Source organism: Vombatus ursinus, unplaced genomic scaffold (genome assembly GCF_900497805.2).
Source record: "Vombatus ursinus unplaced genomic scaffold, bare-nosed wombat genome assembly UNPS02014812.1, whole genome shotgun sequence".
Taxonomy (NCBI): domain Eukaryota; kingdom Metazoa; phylum Chordata; class Mammalia; order Diprotodontia; family Vombatidae; genus Vombatus; species Vombatus ursinus.
Genome location: NW_020954590.1, coordinates 3,623,523 through 3,639,175, shown reverse-complemented (window position 1 = coordinate 3,639,175; position 15,653 = coordinate 3,623,523). Strand labels below are relative to the sequence as shown.

At 36.6% G+C, this 15,653-nt stretch overlaps 1 protein-coding gene across 1 annotated transcript in view; it reads right to left on the bottom strand.

Moving 5' to 3' along the window:
- The window catches only part of LOC114054106 (UBX domain-containing protein 2B-like), a 43,609-nt gene that overhangs the window by 2,473 nt on the left and 25,483 nt on the right, over nucleotides 1-15,653 (bottom strand). Inside the window, exons 6-7 of the mRNA XM_027877220.1 lie at nucleotides 1,935-2,072; nucleotides 54-215 (exon numbers count right to left, since the gene is read on the bottom strand). Of these exons, the coding sequence (XP_027733021.1) occupies nucleotides 54-215; nucleotides 1,935-2,072 (300 nt within the window). The remainder of the gene's footprint in view (nucleotides 1-53; nucleotides 216-1,934; nucleotides 2,073-15,653) is intronic.

The window sequence follows — 15,653 nt, the reverse complement described above, 5'->3', positions numbered from 1 at the left end:
GCATAATATATGCTTATTGTAACTGATAATTTGAAAGTACAGTATTAGCTTACCTATGTGTGTGGTTGAATCTTTGTATCAACCGGCTTCCATCTGCTAACCTGATTTGAATTTTTGTTGTTGGCACTGAATCATCAACAAGAACAACTGCATTTACTATTGACTTTTCCTCCTCTTCAGGGGAAGAAGGTGTACTGACTATTTCAGGTGTAAGACTAGGAGAAGGCAGAAAATAAAAAGAATTCCAAACCAGAATTTGCAAAAAAAAACCCCAAAAAACAAAAAAAACAACCCAGTGTTTTAGCAAAAATATAGTTAAATAAAACACTAACACAGCAATAGAGATGATTCAACTTTTCTCCCATCTACAATAGTAACTGATGATTTTCAATTATTCCCCCCAGTGGAAGCCGTCAGGAACACTCCAACTTTTGAGTTTGCTATGCTTTTCACTCTCATCCTAGGGTTTCAAACATGAATTTTATGTTAATTATGGTTGCCAAAACCTTTCTTTTTCTAACCTGTTAATCAGAATATTGTCTGAGTAGAGAGAGAGAAAAACGATCAACTACATGATAAAGTTTGGGAGCTATAAGCACCTTTGCCTTATTCTGTTATTTGTATAAATGTTCTAATAACATTTAAAGTAGGTATCTATTAACTCATTCTAATGCCTCATTATATTACGTACATGACCTTGAATCCTCAAGCTAATAAGCACAATTCCTAGTACATTTTGCCAATGGGGAAAATCTTGGTTATGGTCTCATAGCAGACTGTCCAGAGGAGCTGTCAAGCCTGGTCTGAAAAGGTTCATCATTAGAGGCCTGAACACAAAGGGATGATTTTTTTTCTTGCCATGGCAACCCACAGAACAAAAATATGTAGTCTAGATGGCTCTGCTTTCATGGAATTAATGGAAGAATGGCAGAGAAAGGGACGAAAGTGTTAGTAATTTAAAAGTTCCTAAGACCCTCTTCAATTATTAAATTATTGATTTCTTAATGTAATCTTTGCCCAGTGAAACTGGCTGACACACTACAGTAGGAACTAAAGCACATTTATGCTGATTATTCTTTCTATAAAAATTTGAATAATAATAGGTTTTAGCTACTTAGTACAGTTCAGAACTTCTCAAAAAGGTGAACAAATGCATTGGCTGGTATTTAATTACATGGAACTCAATTCTAACAATCATAGGATATGGAGCTGGAAAATTGGAGACGAGAAAATAAATTTTGTCTTCATAATTGTGTCTGCTTCACTTTCAACTATATACAGATGAATACACTCTCAGTATGAAGGTACAGTGATGCATATGTATTACATATTAGGAACATTCATTGAGCATAGAAAAAACAGCAGTATTTTTTCCACATGATTTGTCAAATAAAATTTTTAAAAAACGTGACTGAATTTCTTTTACGAAGACTTTCATTTCTAGAAGATCCATTAATTGAGGTATAACTATAGCACAACAGTCTGCACACGGAGAACTCAGCTATTATTTTTAATTGTATACTCTTGACTTTAGAGATTCAACACCTTAAGCCTGTAGAAACTGGTTGCTTTATTCAACTTATCCATTAGTTTTAGAACTAATTAATTCTATTAGGCTTGCATAAGTAGGACTAAGGGGCAGACATAGTTAAAAATGAGTAAAAGCGTGGGAAAACTCCAAGGGAGTAAATCCTAGTAGAACTCAATCCAACTAGTTTTAATCTTGATCAAAGTCAGGCCTTCCTATCTGTAGAGTCAATGGTACTTTAGTGCTGCCTGTCTGTCTGTCTCAGTCTTCAGGTTTTTAATGTAATGGCTTTCATAATTCAAGAACAATTTCTCACCGTTGATATTTGTTTTTTCCTCTTTCTATTCCTTTCCCTCCCAACCCTATGCTAAATATGTAAAAAATATTTTCTTCTCTCATGTTTTACCTTCCAAGTTTTTGCCCTTCTCCGCTAAAAGCCTTGAATCGCAATCTTGGTTTTATATATTCTTGCTCCTGGTGATCCTCCATGTCCAAATTCACCTGTCCACCATGGACCAGTCGCTGAAGCTCCAGAGGAATTTCACTTTGAGAGAGGGGAAAATTTAATTGATTGTTATTATAACCATTGGGGTGAAGAGGTCAAAAATGTACTAGTACAATAGCCTTAAGTAGAAGTTTTCCATAAGGAAATTACAGGTTAATAGGTTTTATTTCCTAAAGTTTTATAAATTCATTATATCATTCCAGGGGTTACCTTTAATTTTTTTGGTAGCAGAATCTTGAACAAATCACATCTGAATTTTTGTTGATGAAAGAAAATTATGATGAAATTCTGATTGATTTTTTAAAAAAATTATTTTGTGAAATAAAAATAACTCATTTCACATGTGGGCTCACTTAAATTTACATGATACTATGCAGACTTACGTTTTCCCTTTCTCTCACCATTCCTCTCCCCAGTACCAATTTTTGCTGCAGTGGGAAAGGCACTGCTTTTGCTATTCACTTGCTGAAAACAGGCACTGACCTGCCTCCAATCCCTGGCTCTGCCCCAGGCCACTAAGGCTAAAGAACAAATCCTCAGCCTTGATCCCTGGTAGCATCTGAGTGATTTGCCGATTATCACTACTTGATAATGGCAGGAGGGGTTAGGACTTAGAAAAGTAAGGACCTCTTGTAACTTGTAAATAAGCATTTTTACGTGGAGAAAGATTTAAAAAGTTTAAAGGTGAATTTAAACATGGAGTAATACAGCACTCCATTCACCTCAGTTCAAAAGCTTTTTAAACCTTCTAAGACTCATAAGACAAACTTACCTTATGTTTCATTGACAGTATTAACAAAGATTACTTGTATATTCATATTTATAAAACATCAAACAAAAATTAATAAGATTTTAAAGATAAGAACAGTGTAATTTGTAGATACATTCAGGGCTGATTATAGTACAAATGCAGATCACAAAGTTCCTGATAATTTATGGAAAAGGAATATTTCTACTGTTTGAGATCTACTGACAAATTAAAAAAACATAATGGTAAGACTTCAATACAAATAAAACAAACTTGACTAATAAAATTTTAAACTTGACTAAGCACTCAGTCTCAAAAATAATTTTAAAATATCAAGTTTTCAGTAATATATACTGCTTCTAAGTGGAAAGTGCTATAAAAATAACCAAGTGATTTTGGAACCAACTGACATAGTAAAAGATTCACTGATGCTTTTTCAGACTTTCCCATCATTCTTACCTAACTGTAAAGGGAGTGAGTAAAAGGAGGCAAGTTACAAACTTCTTAATCTCCACTGTTGATATCAGTTAACAACCTATTGTCTGGATGTCTGTGATGGCAGGTATATGTTTTATTTAAACTTTCTTTTCTCTTTAACATCTACCACAGTGCTCTGTCTATATCAGGGGCTTAATAATTATTGAGAGGTGTCATGGTGTAATGGAAAGAGTGGTTAGCATAGAGTCAGGAGGGACCTATATTCACATTCCTACTCTAATGATTCCATATTACATGACCATTGGAAAGTCATCTAACCTTTTTTGTACCTCATAATAAGGCCTATAGCACTTTCCTCTCAGGGTTATGAAGATACTAGATAACATATGCAAAATACTTTGTGACCCTTAAGATACTCTATGAGCCATTTTAATATCATCAAATGAATGAATAAATCAAAAGACAACAAGAGTTGTTATCTGCTAGTTTTCCTCATTATCTTCAACACTTTCTCAATTACTTTAGATTGGGGGGGGGTCACAATTTTCCTCTCCAACTGATTTCATTATCATATTCTGTGATATTCAGTGTCTATGTTCACAATCCTAATACCCTCGTCTCAAGATTTCTCCATCTTGAACTTTATTAACTTTTATCTCCATTTTATTTTAGACACCTACAAGCACAATAGTACCTTAAATGGCACCATCACTCAAACACATTACTGTCAGATATTTAACTCGTTAGAATGTGAACTCTTTGAGGAGGGACCATATTTCTGCCTTTCTTTATATCCCCAGCATTCAGCACAGTGCCTGGCACACAACACTCACTTAATGTTTGTTGACTGACCAAATTCTGAAATTCTCCCTGGTTATAATCAATAAACTATAAACTTCATGAAGGCAGAATCTGTTACTTTGAATTTTTATGGCCTGACATAGTAAATGTCATAGGTACTTAAACAGTGTTGAAAAAAAATCAAACCTTTTTTACTTATTACTCTCTCACACCTATCTGAATCCATTATTTACCTTCACTGAGCACTCTAGTCCCTTGACTTCTCTCCAGTCTCTCTGTCTACTATTCAATTCCTCTACTCCATCTTTATTCTAGCTTTACTTACCTTTCTATCCAGGGTAAAATTTATATTTAGCTACTTTAAAAACTCACTATCACTTGCCCTCAGATTTTTCTGCCACATCTTCCTTGCTAATTCCCAACCCTATACAGTCTCAACTTGCATCTCTCTGGCTCTGAGTCAGTGATTTAGTCTACTGCAAATTCATGCTATCTATCCTCAGCTGAGAAGCCTCAATGAAGCTTGGTAGCTTTTATTTATCTTTGATTAACTGTTTCATGTTCCCAACATCAGCTGCTACAAAGCTTTCACACTCTCCTTAGGCCTCCCAATCCCTACCTCCATGTATTCTTGGGATCTTCTGAGCATATTCTTCCTCACATAATATCCTAATGATTGATAGATCCAAAAACAAACTATTTGGATAAGGCTTCCCTATTCAACAACTACTATCAGGAAAACTGGAAAGTCATTTAGCAGAAATTAGGTTTAGATCAATGTCTTTTACACCATGAAGCATGATAAGCTCCAAACGGACTTGAAATGTAAGTATTACCAAAAACATTTCGCTAACATTGAAATTATCCCCCAAATTTCTTAAAAAAGGGAATGAAAGGAGATACTTGAATGATGACAGTTAGGAAGAAAATTCTTAACCAAACAAGGCATACGTAGAGGTGATTATAAGAAGTAAAACAAATAATTCTGGCTACTCAAATTAAAAAACTTTACACAAACAAAAGCAATTCAAATAGAATAAGAGAAACTGCTGACTGGGATAGATTGGGGTAAGTATTCAAAACAAATATCCTTGATAAAGACCAGACATCTAAGACACATAGGGAGCTGAAACAGATATATAAGAATATGAACCATTCCCCACAACATAAAGTGGCTAAAGCATATAAAGAGATAAACTACCAACAACCATGTGGAAGAATCTCCAAATCACTAAGAATTGTGAAATGAAAACTAAAACAAATCTGAGGTTTTACTTTATGCCCATCGGATTATCAAAGACGACAAAGGATTAAAAATGTTAAGTGTTGGAGGGGCTGTGGAAGCAGGTGCTCTAATTTACTGTTGGTACAGTAAAGACTGGTTCAACCATTCTGAAAAAAATGGGAAGTATACTAGACGCCACTAAACTGTACATACCATTTGACTTATCCATATCACTGGCACATAGGCCATGGAGGCCAATGACAGGAAAAAAGAAAAAAAACAACACTGAAAGTCATCATAATTCTGATCAATGCAGCTTCCAATCTTGACCTCAAAAGGAGTAACAAGTCACGACTCTTCAAGAAAGAGATGAGTCTTGTAGGCATGGAATGAGATGTCTGTCAGATGAGTTATGTCTTGATTTTATTCTGCCTAACTGTACATATAAAAGGGAAGATGGAGGGGCACATCACTAGAAAGTGACAGATGTTTTTAAAAAGAACATCAAAACATTAATGAAAGTTAATTTTTTTTAGAAAAGTATATACTACCTCTATTTCAAAATTTCACCATTATCTTCTTCACAATATTCATCTCCTTCCCTCCTGTCTCTGGGAAGAACTGTCTGTTCCATCTTTCCGCAGGCCAACTCCTCTAATTTGTACTCTTAAAAAAATTTATGTGTATATATATATATATATATATACATATGTATGTATATACACATACACACATATACATATACACACATGCCTGTATGTAGAGATGTGTGTACCCTCCCTCCAATACGAGCAGCTAGGTGGTGCAGTGGATAGAGTGCTGGGCCTGGAGTCAGGATGAAGAGACATCCTGAGTTCAAAAGTGGCCTCGGATGCTTATTAGTTGTGTGATTCTGGGCAAGTCACTTAACCCTATTGTCCTCATCTGTAAAACTGAGCTGGAGAATGGCAAACCACTCCATTATCTTTGCCAAAAAAAACCACATATGGGGTCATGAAGAATCAAGTGCGACTGAAACAACTAAACAAACAAAATACCCCACCCCAACACACCTCTATTAGGAAGTGAACATTTCATCATTAATCTTCTGAAGCTGTGGTTGGTCATTATGCTGGATCCCTAATTCTTTCAAAGTTGTTTTATCTTTGCCATATTGTTGTCATTGTATTTTCATTATTTTTCCTGGCCTAGTTTATTAGCTCTGCATCAGTTCATGTAAGTCTTCCTGGGTTTCTCTGAAACCATCTTCTTCATAATTTCTTATAATACAATAATATTCCATCACATTTATATACAATAATTTGTCTGGTCACTCTCCAACTGATGGATACCCTTTCAGATTCCCATTCTTTGCCACCTCAGAAGGAGCTAAAGATATTTTTGTGTATCCTTATGTAAAATTTGTTTTACTTACAGCTGTTTCCCTCAATCTAATCTCCCTTTTAGAATTACCACTCCTTCCTTCTCCCTCCCATTTCCCTGATGACTAAAATGTATTTTTGTACTGTGAGTGTGCATATGTGTGTGTATTCTTCCCTCCTTTGACCAATTTAGATGTCAAGTGCTCCCCCCTACCCCTCCTCTTTGTTTGTAGATGTCTACTTGTGTACCCTCATTACATTTCCCCTAGCCTTTCCCTCCCTGCCCCACTCAGTATATTCTTCTTCCCCTCTCTTTCTATACTTCTTTTAAGATCATGAAGACATGACAGAATTCCCAGCCCTTATTTAATTAGACTGCCTCTATGACCATTGATGATGACAGGGATCAGAAAGAACACATGTATCATCTCCTCATAATTGAATTTAAGTAGTTTATCATTGTTTAGTCCCTTGTGATTGTTCATTCATGTTTAACTTTCATGTTTCTCTTGATTTTTGTGTTTGAACTTCAGAGTTCCTATGCATCTCTGGTCTTTTCATCAGGAATACTTGGAAATTCTCTATTTTATTAAAGATCCATTTCCCCCCTCTGGGATTATACTTGGTTTTGATGGATAAGTTATTCTTGGTTATAAGACTATGTCCTTTGCCTTCTGGAACATCATATTGTATGCTCTTCATTCCTTTTCAGGGTAGCTGCTAAATCACATATGATCTTTCTTCCTAGCTGTTTATAATATTTTTTAATTTGACCTGGAAGATCTAGATTTTGGTTACGATGTTTCTAGGAATTTTCATTTTGGGGTTTCTTCTAAGAGGTCACCAGTGGGATACTTTCTATTTCTACTTTGCCTACGGTTCTAAGAGATCTTGGCAGTTTTCTTTTAAGATTTCTTAAAAAAACTTTTTTTTTGGTCATGGCTTTCAGGTAGTTCAATGATCCTTAAATTTTTTTTCTCCTTGTTCTGTTTTCCAGGTCAGTTGTTTCTGTTATGAGATAATCTTACATTTTGGTCTATATTTTCCCCTATTATTTTGACTTTGTCATATTTCTTCTTGTCTTACATAGTCACTGGCTTCTATTTGGTCTATTCTAATTTTCAGGGGGTTTGTTGGTAAGAAGGACTTTGTAACTCATGTCAAATTGTGAATTCTCTTTTCCAATTCTTTGTTCCACAGTTCTTGTTCCTTTTCCATTTTTTTTCTTCCAGCACTCTCACTTAATTGATAATTTTTTTTTAAAGAACTTTTGCTTCATCTCTTCCAGGAATTCTAGTCAAACTTGTGACCAAGCTGTGTTTATCTTTGAAGCTTTACTTGCAGACATTTCGGAATCATCCTCTTCTTCCAGGTTTGTGTCTTCAGCACCACTGTCACCATAATACCATTTTGTGGTAGGATTCTTTTACTATTTGCTCATTCAGCTAGTGTACTTCATGACTTTGAATAGGATGTTAGGACTGGGGTCTGCACACTTCTGAAGGAAAGGTCAAGGCTGGCTGCTTTCTTGGGGGTACTGAATTTTGGGTTACTCTTAGGATCTCAGAGATAGCTCAGTCCAGGGACCTGCAAGCTTTCGGTGTTCCCAAGTGGTCTGATCCAGGGCAAAGTTTTATTGCTGCTCTCCTGGTCTAAACTCTGCAAGCTCCTGACCTGGGTCTGAACAACTACCTGGGTCCAATGGCTGGACTCAACCATTATTAATCAGCCGAAATGCTCTGCTGGATCACAGTGACGAAACGGAAAGATTTCCATTGGCCTGAGATTCCTATTTTGCTGTTATTTTGCTGCAGACATCCAAGAGAACCGGAGACTGGAACTGCAACCCCATGCCAAATTGCTACTGAATGCTTCTAAACTCCCTCCTCTCAGTATGTGGCCCAGGACCTGTGGCCAATCCTCACCTGGACTGCGACCCTCGGGCACAGGTTCCAACCCCTCTTCAGTCCATCCTGAATCTGTGACCCACAACAGGGTAATGTGCGACAAAACTGCCAGTTAGCACCCATTTTTGCAGTTTGCATGAAGTCACTGAGCTCCACATGGGTCTGGGATCACATCCTGCCCTTGGACACATCCTCACCCTGTGCTCAAGGGCTCTGCATGGGGCTTGCTCTTTGACCATACCCTACCTCCAATATCCAAAGACCTATGTCTCCTTATGTTGATCTTGCTGGAAAAATGACTCACTATGATTTTTTCTTGGATTTTACTATCAGGATTCAATTTGGTACTTTCCTAGATGTTTCAAGGTTTTGGGGGGATTTTTTGAGGGGAAGAAAGTTGGGGGAGCTCAACTATACTTCTTCCTATTACTTTGCCATCTTGATTCCACCTCTTTACTTTCACTCTTGATCCCATCTTCTCTTTACATAATTGCTTCATTAATTAGGCCTATATTTCACATATTTTCAATTGTTCTCTCTATTGGAAGCAGCATGGTACAGTGGTTAGAATGCTGGTTCTGGATTCCACGAACTTAAGTTTAAATCTTATACATGACACTGGCCAAAGCCAGTGACCCTCCCAGTCAGCGATACAGTCCGTCAAGAAGGATTATTAAGTGCTCACTATGTGCCAGGCACTGAGCTAAGCACTAGGGATACAAATAAAAGCACAAGCATATTATGCATTTTTTTCTAACGAGAGAGCCCACATTCTAACAGGGAACTGAAATTCTAATGCAGGAGGCAATGTGCGAAAAAACTGTACACATCAGATAAAGAATGGAAAGTAATCTCAGAGGCAAGGCATTAGTCAGGGATGGTGAAAGGGAGGGATTGGAAAAGGTCTCCTGCAGAAGGTGGGACTGGAGCTGAATGTTAAAGGAACCTGGGAAGTCAGGAGACAGAAATAAGGAGGGAGAACATCACAAGGATGAAGAAAAACCAGTGAAAAGCATAGAGTTGGGAGATGGAGTTTGTGATGAAGACCAAGAAGGCCAGTGTTACTTGATCACAAGAATAAATGAAGAGTAAAATATAAGAAGGCTGGAAAGTTAGAAACACAGTCAGGCTTGGCTTTAAAAATCAAAGAGAAGATTTTAAATTTGACTCTGGAGGTAATAGGGAGCCACTGCTGTGTTTACTATGTAAAGGGTGGAGGGGTAGGGTGACAAAGTCAGGCCTGCACTTTAAGAGCCTTAAAGGGTATTGTACTAAATGGTCTGTAAGGTCCTTTCCAACTCAGTATCTATTATTTTAAATGTTGGTTCCTTAGCCTTTGCCTGTAAACATGCACATACTCCAAGTTAAAACAAAACAACAAAACCCTTCCTTTGCCCCAGTTACCTCTCTAAGGTACTACCTTCTTTCTCCTTTCTTAACCAAAGTTCTCAAAAATGGTAATTTATATTCTACTCCTTTACTGCCAACTCAACTCTTATCTCTTTGTAGTTGAGCTTCCGCCAAGAAGAAGAAGGGGATAAAACCTCACTCTTCCCTGGTTAGACAACTCAAGTTTTGTAAGGTGATTGATATTAGAAAGTGCCAAACTTCACTGTTGATATAATTAATTCCCCTTTAGTTCTTTTGTTTCAGTAGTGGACCTTAAGCATGGTGATTCTGAGATTGATTAGGCACAAGGAGTGATATGCAGCAGCTGTGAAACCACACAAGATGCAAAAAATCAGGTCAGGCAGGCAAGCTACAAGCATTGCTAAGCATTTACTACGTGCTAAGTGTTAGGGATACAAATAAGAGTAAAAATAATGATAGTTCCTGATCTCAAAGAACTTAGATTCTCACAGGGGAAGACAACACAAAAAAGAAAGCAGTAAAGCAGGGGTGCATGGTGGGGGAAGCCCAGAGAGTCAGGGACATAGCAGAGGAGAATGAGGCATAGCGGCACTGGGCCCCTCCCTAAAATGAATGTTCCAGGGAGAACTTATCAATAGGAAAAGGGGACCACAAGGATATTCTAGGGATAAGAGAACAACTGGCTTAATGTAGGGGGAAATTCCAAAGTGAGAAGGCAGTTGAGACATGGTGTTGAAGTCCAGAAGAAACCTGAGAGGCCAGAAAGTCTAGCCCACTTATTTTAAGATGAGGTAACTGAGGTTCACAGAAGCTAAATGACCTGCCCCTGGTCACAAAGGTTTTGACTTTGACACTCTTGCATAAGATATACTAACACAAACACTAAAAATTATCTATTCTCCAAGGAACAAGGGAAGAATTTCCAGGAATATTTTTAATCAATGATTCTGTAAGTTTTAACACAAAGGGTTTTCTGCAAATCTAAATAAATCTAAACAAATAATATAAAAAATAATAAATATAAATAAATCAAATATAAAAATAAAAAGAATTTCCCTATCTATATTTTATAGATATAAAAGATATGTATTTATTAGTAAAGTTAATTTTTCAATCAAACATATATTTCTGCCTAATTCAGCTTACTGAATATAAATTTACTGCTGATTCATAGGAGTTATTTTCTAATTTTTTCCATGTTACCCAATTATTACTATGTTAGAACAAAATTTTAATTAAAGCTCCTATAATATATAAATAAGCAAAACTGAATTTGAGAAACTACCAAAAAGAAACCCTTTACTGTTAATGGAAACAGTTTATTAATATTTGTTTAAGATTATGTTTATATTGTAAAGCTGTTGTGGTAGGATTCTAGCAAGGTCTCTCCTTCCTGGGTTCAAGGCAAGCAGCAGGCCCTGGGGATGATTAAATCAGCAGCAGAGGCTTCCAGAGTTCTCAGCCCACAGATGGTAAGAGGGCTGGACAACTGGTCAGAAGTAGATTACAGTGGACCCTCTGTTGGCACTTGGTACAGGACTCTGTTGCATTGCCCATACTTGGTTCCAGGTCACAGTCTCAGAGTGAGGAGGAGCACTAGAACTCTAGAGCTTGTGGCTGCAGGAGAGTGGGGACCCTGGTCACAGTTCCAGGGCAGAAAAGAATGCTTGTGGTCATTCACAGACCATTCACAGGTCACACAGCACAGGCCAGGAGAGCAATGACCACACCTCTCCTTAGATCATACCACCTTGAAAGAACTGAAAATTTACAGACCCCAAGAACTAGCTCTGAAAACAGCAGCACAAAAAACCTGAGTGTACCCTGGGAGCAGAGCCCAACTTTAACATAAAGTTAAAAGTCAAGAAATAGGCTGAAAAAATGAGCAAGCAAACAAAAAAAGAACCTGACCACAGAAAGTTACTGTGGTGACAGGAAAGTTCAAAACACAAACTCTGAAGACAACAAAGCCAAAACTGCTACGTTCAAAGCCTCAATGAAAAATGTGAAGTGGTCTCTGGCCCAAAAAGAATTCCTGGAAGAGCTCAAAAAGGATTTTAAAAAATCAAATAAGAAAGGGAGAAAAAAAATGAGAATGATGTGAAAAATCATGAAAAAAGAATCAACAGCTTGGTAAAGGAGGAACAAAAAATACTGATGAAAATAACACTGTAAGAAACAGAATAGGCCAAATAGGAAGAAGCACAAAAATCAACTGAAGAGAAGAACTCATTAAAAAGCAGAAGTAGCCAAATGGAAAAAGATATAAAAAAGTTCACAGAAGAAAAGAATTCCTTAAAAATTAAAATTAGGTAAGTGGAACATAGCACAAGATATCAAGAAACAATAAAACATGGGGCAGCTAGGTGGCGCAGCAGATAGAGCACCAGCCCTGGAGTCAGGAGGACCTGAGATCAAATCTGACTTCAGACACTTGACACTTACAAGCTGTGTGACCCTGGGCAAGTCATTTAACCCTATTGCCTAGCCAAAAAAAAAAAAAAAGAAAAGAAAAGAAAAAAAATAGAAGAAAATGTGAAATATCACAATGGAAAAACAACTGACCAGGTAAATAGACTGAGGAGAGAAATTTTTAAATTACTGGACTACTTGAAAGCCATGATTAAAAAAAAAGAGCCCAGACATTTTTTTCAAAAAATTATCAAGGAAAACTGCCCTGATATTCTAGAACCAGAGGGTAAAATAGAAACCGAAATAATTCACTAATCACCACCAGAAAGAAATCCCAAAATGAAAACTCTTAGGAATATTATAATCAAATTCCAGGGTTCCTAGGTCAAGGAGAAAATATTGCAGCAGCCAGAAAGAAACCATTCAAATATCATGGAGCCATAGTCAGGATAACACAAAATTTAGCAGCTTCTACATTAACGGATGAGACAAGGCTTAGAATTTGATATTCCAGATAGCCAAGAATCACCTACCCAGCAAAATTGAGTATAATCCTTCAGAGAAAAATGGATATTTAATGAAACAGAAAAATTTCAAGTATTCCTGATGAAAAGACCAGAAAAGACCTGAATAGAAAATCTGACTTTTAAATGTAAGACTCAAGAGAAACATAAAAAAAAGGAAAGAAAAATCAAAAGGCATTTGATAAGATTAAACTGTTTACATTCCTACATGGGAAAATACTTGTAACTCCTAAGAATTTTATCACTATTAGGGCAGTTAGAGGGGGTATACATAGACAGAGAGCATGGGTATTAGTTGACTATGATGGGATGATGTTTAAAAAAATAAAATGAAGGGGTGAAAAAGAGGGAAGCACTGGGAGAAGGGAGAAGGCAGAGGTAAAATGGTGTGAATTATCTCACATCAAAGAGTCACAAAAGAGCTTTTACAGTGGAGGCGAAGATGGCGGAGGTGTGGTGGACAATGCTTGGATCTTAATCTTACCAGAACTGGCTCAAATGCACTAACATACACACTCAGTTTGGTATAGAAATCTATGTTACCTATGTTACCCTAAAAGGCAGAAGGAAGGGAAGGGAAGGGGTGACAGAAGGGAAGGTAGATTGTGGGAGGCAGTGGTCAGAATCAAAGCACTTCTGCGGAGGGACTGGGTGAAAGGAGAGAGAATAAACAGGATGAAAACAGAATAGAAAGAAATACAGAGTGAATAATCATAACTGTAAAAAATGTTATAGCAAGTTCTTCTGATAGAAGTTTCAGTTCTCAGATATATAGAGAAGAGAGTCAAATTTTTAAGAAAACAAGTCATTCCCCAATTGATAAATGGTAACTATACCCAAAGTGCTATAAAATTTTGCATACCCTTTGACTCAGCAATACCACTACTAGGTCTTTTTCCCAAAGAGTTTTTTTTTTTTAAAAAAGGAAAAGCACCTATTTGTACAAAAATATTTATAGCAGCACTTTCTGTGGTGGCAAAGAATTGAAAATTGAGAGGATGCCCATCACCTGGGGAATGGCTGAACAAGCTGTATATGATTGTGATGGAATTTTATTTTGCCATAAGAAATGACGAGCAGGAAGCTTTCACAAAAACCTGGAAAGACTTTACATGAACTGATGCAAAATGAAGTGAGCAGAACCAAGAGAACAGTGCACACAGTAAAAGTGAAATTTGTATGATGATCAACTATGAATGACAGCTATTCTCTAAAACACTTCTGAAGGTCTTATGAAGAAGAATGTTATCTACCTCCAGAGAAAGAATTGATGGAGTTTGAATGCAGATTGAAGCATACTTTTTTTTAAACTTTATTTTTCTTGAAGTTTTTTTGGTCTTTGCTTTCTTTCACAAGATGACTAATATGGAAATACATGTTGTATGACTGCACATGTATAACCTATATCAAATTGCTTGCCTTTTCGATGAGGGGTGAGAGGAGGCAGGAAAAGAGAAAATTTGGAACTCAAAACTATAAAAAACGAATGTTAATTTACAAGTAATTAAAAAGAAATGTTTTTTTTAAAAAAGAAAGGGAAGAATGGCTGGAGCCAATTTGTAAAGGCCATTTAATGCCAAAAAGAAGAATGTATTTTAGTCTAAAAACTCGGGAAACCACTGAAACTCTTGAGCAGGGAAGTGGCATGATTAAACATGCAATTTAAGAGTATCAATTTGTCAACTGTTTGGAGGATGGATTGCAGAGTGGAGAGCACAGAGGTAAATTAGGAGAATATTGCAATAGTTTGGGGAAGAAGTGATGACAGCCTAGACCAGGATGTGTTTGATGTGTGCAGAAAAGGTAATGAATGAAAAAGATTGTGAGGAATACAATCAACAAGACTTGTGAACGAAATTAATATGGAGGGTGACAGAAAGTGAAAAACCTGACAATTACTAACTAGTCAACAATTGAGGCGTATAACTTTTTAGATGGAAGTCTTGAGGCTTCTTCTGTAATGAAGAAAGGAAAGAAAGTATTCTAGCTCAATCACTCATACTATGAAACCTGGCAAGTTCCTTTGGAAATATAGCTGAAGGAATTTCTGTCATTTCTCAGGGGCTTAAAATGTTGCACTGAAAACCATGGGAAATTTCCATCTTCATCCCACAACTGAAGGCAGGTGACTATACTATACTGTAGAAAAGGGGTTAAGTTTTTTTGACCTGGCATTACCTAAACTCTGTCACGGATTTCTTTAGTCTCTCACTATTCTCGCTCTTCAAGGTAAAAAAAATTTGGTTAAAATTCTCTTCTAGGCTCTTATCCTCTTTGATAACAAAGATTCATCCCCTTTGATATTCTAGTGGCATCCTAGGGACATGATAACAGAAATTCTTTCCTGCTTCAGGAGAATATTTTAAACCATTTTAGCCTTTAGAAAAGTGTCTAGTTCTGATGATACTTTTCCTAGAGATAAATACAATTTTATACTTCCATAGCTTTGTAAAAGGCACAGCAAATACGGCTCACACATATGAAGTGTTTAATAGGGTGCAACATAACCAAAAGAGTTTCAAAGAAGGTAAAATGGGTAATTTTCATTACATAAAATAAAAAAAAATGTACCTACATTAGAAGAAAAGCTGGAAACTGGGAAAAATCTTTCACAAGTTACTCTGATAAAGGTTTCATTTCACAGGGAAACTGAGTCAAATTTATAAGAATAAGAGCCATTCTCCAACTGGTAAGTGGTCGTCAAAGGATATGAATAGGTGGTTTTCAGAAGGAGAAATAAAATCTATCAATAGTCACGAAAAACTACTCTAAATCACTAAAAATTAGGGAAATGCAAATTAAAACAACTTTGAGGTACCACCTCACACCCCTC